The 9,012-nt window shown below is 40.7% G+C and overlaps 2 protein-coding genes across 2 annotated transcripts; both read right to left on the bottom strand.

Moving 5' to 3' along the window:
- Positions 1–97: 97 nt before the first annotated feature.
- On the bottom strand, positions 98–3,929 carry LOC130139300 (cysteine-rich receptor-like protein kinase 10). Its single transcript, XM_056316010.1, has 7 exons — positions 3,100–3,929; positions 2,238–2,351; positions 1,955–2,142; positions 1,656–1,866; positions 1,322–1,559; positions 727–877; positions 98–593 (listed from the first exon to the last, which is right to left on the bottom strand). The coding sequence occupies exons 1-7, from the start codon at positions 3,833–3,835 to the stop codon at positions 426–428; spliced, it is 1,806 nt and encodes a 601-aa protein (XP_056171985.1). The 5' UTR covers positions 3,836–3,929; the 3' UTR covers positions 98–425.
- Positions 3,930–6,603: 2,674 nt separating this feature from the next.
- LOC130139349 (cysteine-rich receptor-like protein kinase 25) lies at positions 6,604–8,888 on the bottom strand. Its single transcript, XM_056316151.1, has 6 exons — positions 7,966–8,888; positions 7,753–7,845; positions 7,463–7,671; positions 7,149–7,359; positions 6,825–7,062; positions 6,604–6,691 (listed from the first exon to the last, which is right to left on the bottom strand). The coding sequence occupies exons 1-6, from the start codon at positions 8,741–8,743 to the stop codon at positions 6,604–6,606; spliced, it is 1,617 nt and encodes a 538-aa protein (XP_056172126.1). The 5' UTR covers positions 8,744–8,888.
- Positions 8,889–9,012: the final 124 nt, after the last annotated feature.

The following is a 9,012-nucleotide window of genomic DNA, read 5'->3' as shown; positions in this document are numbered from 1 at the left end:
TACACATGAAGGTAGCTGTTCATCTAGTTACGACCATCATCATCATTCTTTCTGAGATCTAATCTATTCGATGAAAGAAGAGGTAGAGATGTACATGTACAGGAAATTCACAAAGACCGCATCTGTCATTTACATGGTTTCTTTACAACCTACGTATGCTCAGTTTACCTATTATCAGACAGCTAAGACAGATCATGAATTTTAATTTCTGCTTGAACCAGCAGTACATGTTACACCTTGAACCCGAGAGTCGTGTCGCTGTCGAATGTTTCGATGTTGATAGCCACTATTCACCGTGGCAACATTGTAGAAGCAGTAAGATCGTTGGTACAAGAACTTTCTGGCATCGAAAGCATATCCAAGGGGATGTCTCGCCCGACTGAAAATGCAGGTTGTTTTGGCTGAGAGAGCACGGAAGGTCCACTTCAAAGAAGAACCACCACATCCGTCATGAGAGGTCGGTCCGCTGGATCTTCTTGCACGCATAAAAGCCCTATTTGAACGGTTCTGCGCACATCCGCTGGTGCGAACGATTTCAGCAGGAAAGGGTCCACGAATTCAAGCTCTTTCCCTTCGTTCCACAAAATCCATGCCTGCGCATAGTTTATGTGTGTCACCGAGATATTTCATCTAAGTGAATTCAAAACCCTTGGTCCATACAGGCCCATAAACACAAGATTCAGATCTCCAATTGAGATGCAAGCATGCTAGGAGAAAGAGCGTTACATATTTTAGCAGCGATGATGCGCGCTTGGTGAGGTGGAAACCACTATTTTTCTTCCCACTGATGATTTCGAGCAGGATGACTCCAAAGCTGAACACATCAGACTTCGCAGAGAATTGTCCCTCCATTGCATATTCGGGGGCCATGTAACCGCTGTTTTGTGCACAGGCAAAAACAAGTTTCATGGAATTTCAGACAAGTGATTTTCTTTTGTGCACAGGCAAGAGCAAATTTTAAGTGAATTTCAGACAAGTTTAATTTTTTAGAATACAAACCACACTCTGGATTAAAAAAAATTAACAAGAGGCGCTTTTCTAGTGTCCTTTTAATCAAAATGGGAAGGCAAGTGATGTTTTACAAAGTTCTTCTGGTGCTAGACTGATTTCCGAGCTAAATGAAAATGAGACATATAGACCCCAGTTAGGCAGACTGAAGATCCCGCATAACTCTTTTTGATAATTGAATCCAGAAAACTATTCTCATCATATTTTCAGTAACAAAAACTAAAAGGAAAAGAAAACTCGACCGTAATGCAAACAACAATAACTGAATGGAGAAAGATCAGAAATTGCACAAGGCAGGGGAGGCATAGCTTACAAAGTCCCGACAACTCTTCTGGTGTTTGCTACATTCTGCTTTTCTGAGAAAATCCTTGCCATGCCGAAATCCGATATCTTGGCAACCATGTCGATGTCCAGCAACACATTGCTTGGCTTTAGATCTCTATGGATGATCTTCGGCACGGAATCCTCATGAAGATAAAGCAGTCCTCTGGCAATCCCATCAATTATGTTGTAGCGTGCTCTCCAATCAAGTTGTGATCTCTTCATCGGGTCTGAAAAGCAGTAGGTGACACAATTTTCATTGAATGTGTAAAGATAATAGGAGTGTGGTCCACTTGTGAGAGAAAACAGACTGTACGAGGACTAACCAGAGAGGAAGACATCGAGGCTTTTGTTGGCCATGTATTCATATATGAGGAGCTTCTCATGTCCATCTATGCCCCACCCCAAAAGCCTCACGAGATTTTTGTGTTTTAGTTTTGCAATCAGCTTGATTTCGTTTTTAAACTCTTCTACACCCTGCCATGACTTCCTCGACAGCCTCTTTACTGCTATTTCGTTTCCATCTGGTAGAATTCCCTGGAACAACTTAAACAATAGTCATCAGTTTATGTTTTTCAGGGAAACTCTCCAACCAAATTGAATATGATCCAATCAAATGTTTAACCTTGTAAACAATGCCGAACCCGCCTTGTCCGAGCTTGTTTGTAAGGCAAAAGTTAACCGTGGCAGCCCTCAGTGTTGCCAAATTCATGACAAGCATATCATCAGAAAATTCTAGATCCCGTTTTGAAATCGATAGCTCAATGGGCTTCGCCAATTCCTGTAGCAATGCATTCTCATCTTTCTCTTCATCTGGGAAACCCAAAAAGAAAAAAAAGATCCGAATTATTGTGATTAACAGTGTTCGAGATATCAGTTGGTGACTGAAACTAACGTGTTTAATATACCTCTGGTCGTTATCTTTTTTTGTCTTCGAAAGGCAACACAAACCCCAAGGGAAAGTAGCAATGCCCCTGCCAGAATACCCAAGACCAACGAAATCATCCTTGCCTTCTCCAAACCTACAATGTCACCATCAAATAATGAACAAACATTCAAAATCCAATTTCCAACTCCCGCAGAGAGAACTCAAGAAGTCAGCCAGGCAATTTTACTGCCTGCGAAAATAATAAAAACAGCTAGGATCGGCTCAAGAATCACGATGTCCAACAAGGCTGCTCATCAAGCCGACTAATAAAGAATAACAAAATGTTTTGGAATCCAGTCAGGTCAATGAAATGCTTTATGACAGCTGGTCGATCATCAGGTCGATCCAATCCCTCTGTTTTCATAAGAAACTCTTTTGTAAAAGTTTTCTGCGTGGAAAAATATATATCTTGCATATTTTGTACTTAATGTACTATAAGTAGATGAATTCTGGTACATCCTTTCTATGGATAAAACTCAATACGAGAACTTTCGTCTGAAAAGTTATTACTTAGATTGAATCACTTGGAAAAAAAGGATTTCCTCGTGCATAGCTGATTTTACTATCCTTACTTAGATGACCGAGCTTCAGTACCGCTCAGTCCTTGCGAACAGTTCTGTTTTTCCCCTAACAGTATACTCATGGTTAGTTGTAAACTTTTAACTAGACTTGGATACTATGATTTGTGCAATTCTTCCTCTGGCTGTTTCCATAGAACTCTCAAACCGGGAAGATTACAAAAACTTTTTATGGCAGTTTCCCAGGTCTCATTTCTAATTTCTACAGACATCAATACTCCGTGACCAACAACACAGTCTAAGCAAAGAATCCAAATTAATTACCTTTAGAATGCAGATTATAGAAGCGGTAAAGCTCGAACCTCACATTGCAATATCTGCTGACAACCATTCCACCTTGATGAGGAGAGCAACATGTTGTCAGATCCCCCAAGGCTGACCTCAAACAGGTATCACAATCATCCCCAGTGATTCCTTTTGTACACTGCACGAGGCCATAAACATGTTCTTGGCTCGAGAATTTCGAACTGCCCACCGCAAACCTCGATGAAGCGAATGTGGCCTCACTTTTAAGATCATTCATCAATTTTTTCAGGGCGGTGCTCTGCTCATCCGGATTCGATACGTTCTCCTGACTATTACTTTCTGGGTACTTTCCTTGGTAAGTCATCGCAGAGAAAAAATCATTATATGAATAAGATATTCGGCAATAATCATACCAAATATCAGCATCTGTCTTGTTGCACCGGCTCATTATCTCTTGGCTTGCAGTCCTGATGCAATCCCCACAAACACTCCTATCCACATCATGCCTGCAAAGTGCTTGACCAAATACTTGATCAGTGCCATCCCCAGCAGAATGGCTGCTGAAGCCTGTCTTAGCAGTGCTAGAAGCCAAAATGCGCAGAAGCTGTTCGAGGTTATTCCTGCCAAAAGTGTAATTGTCTTTTTCAGGTGGGCAAAGCACATGCAGAGGATTGTTTCCATTAATGGGTGTGACAAGAAACAAAATTGATGCCACGAATACGAAAAAGGTGACAAGATTCGAATCTCGTGCCATCTTTCAGGGTCGAAACTGTATTCTAGACCAGTGAAGAGGCACTAACTGGGAATGATTTCCATAAACGGTGAGGGAAGAAGTTTTCTCTAATGTTGAAAGGTCCATGGCATGGATACAATTCAACACAGTGAAGGTGGGCGGAGAATCTTCAAGTCGGTCAAGAGTAGAATTATTATAAAATTGCAGCAAAAGAGAAATGTCATTTGTCTGCCTTTTCTTCCATGAAAGCCAAGAGAAACTTCACTGTAGCATCTTGAAGTTGACATGAGATGAAAGGCTTAGAAGACCCAAGAATATTTCATTTTCTAGAAATGGAATCAGACCAACAGGATAAAACCTTTTAGTTATGGTTTAATATGACGAAAAACCCCGTACAGGTATATCCGTGATAAATTTACCACAAACTAATTTTTTGACTACCAAAAACCCCAAATCGGTATGCCTGTGATAATTTTACAATTCGTTAGTTTCCGTTAAATTTTATGGTCAAATTTATGAATTTGATTACACGTGACAGTTAACGGGTGTACTGTTTAGGATTTTACCCTCCATTTGTCGCAAGTGTACGAGTTTGTGATTTTTCGTAGTATTAATTCAATTTAATGGATGATAAATTTGTCACAAATGTACCAGTTTGGGATTTTTGGTAGTGAAAAAATTAATTTGGGATAAATTTGTCACATGTGTACTTGTTTGAGATTTTTTGTGATCCCAAAATTAATTTGTAGTAAATTTATCACAGGTGTCTCATTTGGGGTTTTCGTGGTATGAACCCTTTATTTCTTTCATTCATTTTTATTTCAGCTTTCCCCTCCAACGTCAAAGAACATTATCCAAATTCATCGCATTACATGTTAAAATCAAATTAGTTAGAAAAACTTAGGATTATACAGAGACCCGTCATTGTTCTTTGGCTTTACGTGAGTCCACAAGATCTGGGTTTGGCGAAGACGGCAATTGAAGCCAATGAAAAGGCGATGTTTCTTGGAAATGGTATTTTAGTGTAGATGCTTTTTCAGAGATGATGGGCTGGAATTCAAGACTTTTTAACTCGCTTGACTTCGTTCCACTCGAAGGAGAGTCATATGAAATGTTCAGAAACTTCGTGTGCATCGACCCCTGTTTTTGGTCATATTCTTTACTTCTGTCCACTGGGAGGGGTCATTCCATTTGAATTTGACTCTTCGGCATGAGTTATAACCTGCACGACAATAATATTTTTGTTCAAGCGTGACGGCTCAAGTCCATGGATAGGAGTGCCTCAATGTTCAACTTGGAAATATGTATCGTCCACGGTCAGGACACGGGCCCGGACGGGCTGCGGGGCACGCTAGCCCCTCGAAGTTCGACCCAAGTTGCTGTGTGCAATAACAATGAAAAAGTGTCGGTCGGTATTAAAATACAGCAAAGTGAAGCGTTGTGCAGGACTCTTTTGTCGACTCTGGTTTAATTACATGGGATTCACGTGATTTATGATTGTTTCGTACGATGTCTTCCATGGAGTTTGGTTATATATATTATTGCTTATAAAGTATATAACGACCTCCTCTACATGTGGAATTTGAGCGGTCGCATTATTAAACTGGTTGATGCGCAAGTCTGGTTGGCCCTCATCAATATCTTAGTAATGGAAATAGCACCATATCAAGTAACAGCATACAGACCAAAAAAAAGAAAGTAACAGCATCAAATCCACCATTCACAACCAAACAATAAGGAAGAACATGGATTATAATACTGGGGGATGCCCCTAAGCTGCTGTACTTCATCTGGTTTATAATACTTACATTCACACCAAAAAAAAAAAAACATGGATTCATATTAGGAGCTTTTATTTCCGGCTCAAGAGCCATGAAAATCAATGAGGAAGGTTGGAAAATGATAAGGTCCTCGATGTGTCGATGTCTCTCGAGCCGAGATGGACATCTTGCATAATTAAACAGCTTATGGTTGAGAATCGGTTGTTTAGCGAATAACTAGTGTACAAGTTACCATGTCCAAGCAGTATACTTGTACAAGGAACCGTGTTTATCTCCTAGGGTAGACTTTTCTCACCGAGGTGCCACAGTGGAAACCGTCAAGCCATTAACGGAATAATCACTGTCTTCAACACCTCCATTGGACCAATGAGTGAATCCGCTGACCGAGAAGGCGGGTTTAAAAGGTTGATGGAGAATTACAGCATCCATTTTGAGCATCACATTGACAGCCGACATGGCCGAACGCGTCTTCTTGAACGCACAAAAGTCCGACGTGGACACATTTCATGAATTCTTCAGGACAACACTCGTTGTGGAGCAATGGATCCATCAACTCCATTGCTCTTCCTTCATTCCATAATTGCCATGCCTGCAATAAAGTTATGTCATCCCATCATTTCTAATGCTAAACGCCAACCAGGAATTACGAAAGAAAAAGGATGCAACGGACCAACATGTTGCGCAATGCAACTAGTAATATTCATCAATATGCACAAAAACAGCAACCGATGCCATGACCGAGGTATGAGAGAACAAGCATAAGCAAAAATTAGAGATTTACGAGTCTAATGCCATAGCACATTTGTTGTATTTTACTGTCTGATCTTCCAAATTTTCTGTCATTGTGACCTCAAAACTTTTCTCATATAGGATTCTTTTCGAATTTATTAAGTCTTAATTACGTGAATGGTGTGAAAGCCGGAGGTGTAATCGAGTTATAACTTACATAGGCTAGCAAACTCGAGGCACATCTTGACTGACAAAAGCCGGCATTTCTCTCCCCTGTTATTATCTCAGCAGGAGAACTCCAAAGCTGTAGACATCCAATTTTATGGAATATAACCCCTCCATTGCATACTCCGGCGCCATGTAACCACTAGGCAGAGAATAAAATGTCAGCTTGTGGCAAAATGAAGCAACATAGAGTCCAAGCTAAAAGTGCCGAGATTTATATCACTTCAAAGAACTCTCGAACATCATTTAAGTCCTGTGAAGGAAACTGTACTTACTAGGTTCCAACTAGTGTAGCAGTATTTGCTTCATTTTCTGTTCCTGCAAAGATCCTTGCCAGTCCAAAGTCAGAGATTTTTGGGTTCATGTCGCAATCCAATAATACATTGCTTGCTTTGAGGTCTCTGTGGATGATTCTTTGACGAGAATCCTCATGAAGATATAGCAGACCTCGAGCGATGCCGATGATTATGTTCAGACGTCTGCTCCAACTCAGGTCGATCCTTCTCTGTGCGTCTATACCAAAAAAAGAAGTTACCAAATATCAGATAAATATGATATTTAGCATGTTATTCACGAGACCCTGCAGGACTGGTGTATACCGAAGAGAAAGACATCAAGACTTCTATTTGGCATATACTCATAGACAAGCAACTTCTCCTCTCGTTCTGCGCAAAATCCAAGAAGCCTGACAAGGTTCTTATGTTGAAGTTTCATTATGAGTAGGACTTCGTTTCTGAATTCTTCGGAACCCTTCTCTGACCAGCTCTCTAGCCTCTTCACCGCAACTTCTCTCCCATCCCATAAAATACCCTTTCAATCAAAAACAAGAAACTACTTAACAAAATCCAGAAAAGCAAGAGTATCTATTTAAAATTCGGCAACCAACACTTTTTTTTAATTGAACTATTGCCACCTTGTAAACTGGACCGAATCCACCTTGTCCTAGTTTTAGTGTATCTGAGAAGTTGTCAGTAGCCGCAAGTATGCATCTCATATCAAAATATGGATGATCTTGAATTTCAGTCAGAGTATTTCCTGGGATGTATCGCAATAGAAGAATACCATGAGCAGAATCACCAGTAACCAGAGGTTGATCCTGTTTATCTGCGAGGTCTTTCTTCCCTGGAATCAAACATGATGAGTCTCAAATATATTGGAATTTGGGGAGGGCACATAAATCACCATTAGGATAAAGATTGTTACTTTTGATGACGATGAAGAAAATCCAGGAGCACAAACTGATTGCCGCCAAGCAGAGCAATGAAATTGTGAGAACTTTGATCAGCCACTTTTTCCCTGCTTTTGACAAGAAATAGTTGCAGCCTCTTCACAGATTCAATCAGTTCTAATATTAACAACTACAGACTTCGTGAGGAGAAGAACAATTACAGGTAAAAATTTTTGGCATAACCTTACCAGACTTCTTCACCGGCTCGTTTGTTCCATAGAAATCATATAACTCATATCGCAAGTAGCAACTCGGACTTAGAACTCTTGCTCCGAGCGAAAAATAGCAGCAATCTTTCACATGTCTTGTTGCTTCTTGGAGGCACTTGCGACAATCATCTGCTGTTAAGTTCTGAGTGCACTGAACAAGAGCATATAAAGTCTGGTTTGTGCCCAATTCAAATTCCTTTTCCTTAGTAGCATAGTAAGTCCCTGGAGACTCAAGAACTGCTTTCCGGGCAAGAAAACTTAAAGTTTCATCTACCACTGACCCGAACTTGCCAGGGTCAGATATATTTTTCGGATTGAACTGATGTTTGTATATTTCAAACAGACGGCCGAAAAATTTTTGGTCGGATATACGCAACTGGCAAGAATCCTCCCAAACGACGGCTTCCATCTTGTTTGGACAAAGCTCCAGGATGTCTTCTGATCCCTTGACTATGCAACTTTGGCATGTTGAATTGGGGACATAGTTGAAGCACATGTATTGACCATAAACTTTATTTGGGGAGTTCCCAGACGAGTCCTCGAAGAACTTGGAGGAAGAAGCGTTCTTGATCATCCAAGAAGTGAGCTCCTGGAGGTTGCCCCGATATGCACTGTTTGTGGCATTTGAACTGTTGTCGGGGCAGTGCTTTTCGGGGATATCAGCCAGAACCGGGTTGTGAAATCCACGAAGAAGACAATGAAAAAAGAGCTGTAGGATGGTTCTTGAGACCACCTGAGAACGAAACAAGGTGATCATTTCTTTAGTGCACTCCAATTCTGAGTAATCACCTCTCCACAGAGTCACTGATGAAAGCCATCAGCAGGATTCCGGAAGAAAGCACATCCTTCACGCTTCATTATTTATTTGGTATCTGAGACTGACATTTGTAAGAAATGAAACAAACCCACCCCACAAAATAGTGGTTACGAAACGGATTTGTGTAGAGATTAGGCGCACAAGTACAGATTCGATACCCTCCCCACAAAAGTACAGCAAATCGGGTCAACGCAAGTATTTTACAATGA

Source organism: Syzygium oleosum, unplaced genomic scaffold (assembly GCF_021117445.2).
Source record: "Syzygium oleosum isolate NSW1041296 unplaced genomic scaffold, Sole_v2.1 Sole_v2.11, whole genome shotgun sequence".
In the NCBI taxonomy this organism is placed as follows: domain Eukaryota; kingdom Viridiplantae; phylum Streptophyta; class Magnoliopsida; order Myrtales; family Myrtaceae; genus Syzygium; species Syzygium oleosum.
Note: the sequence above shows the minus strand (reverse complement) of the source record. Positions and strands in the feature narration are given on the sequence as shown.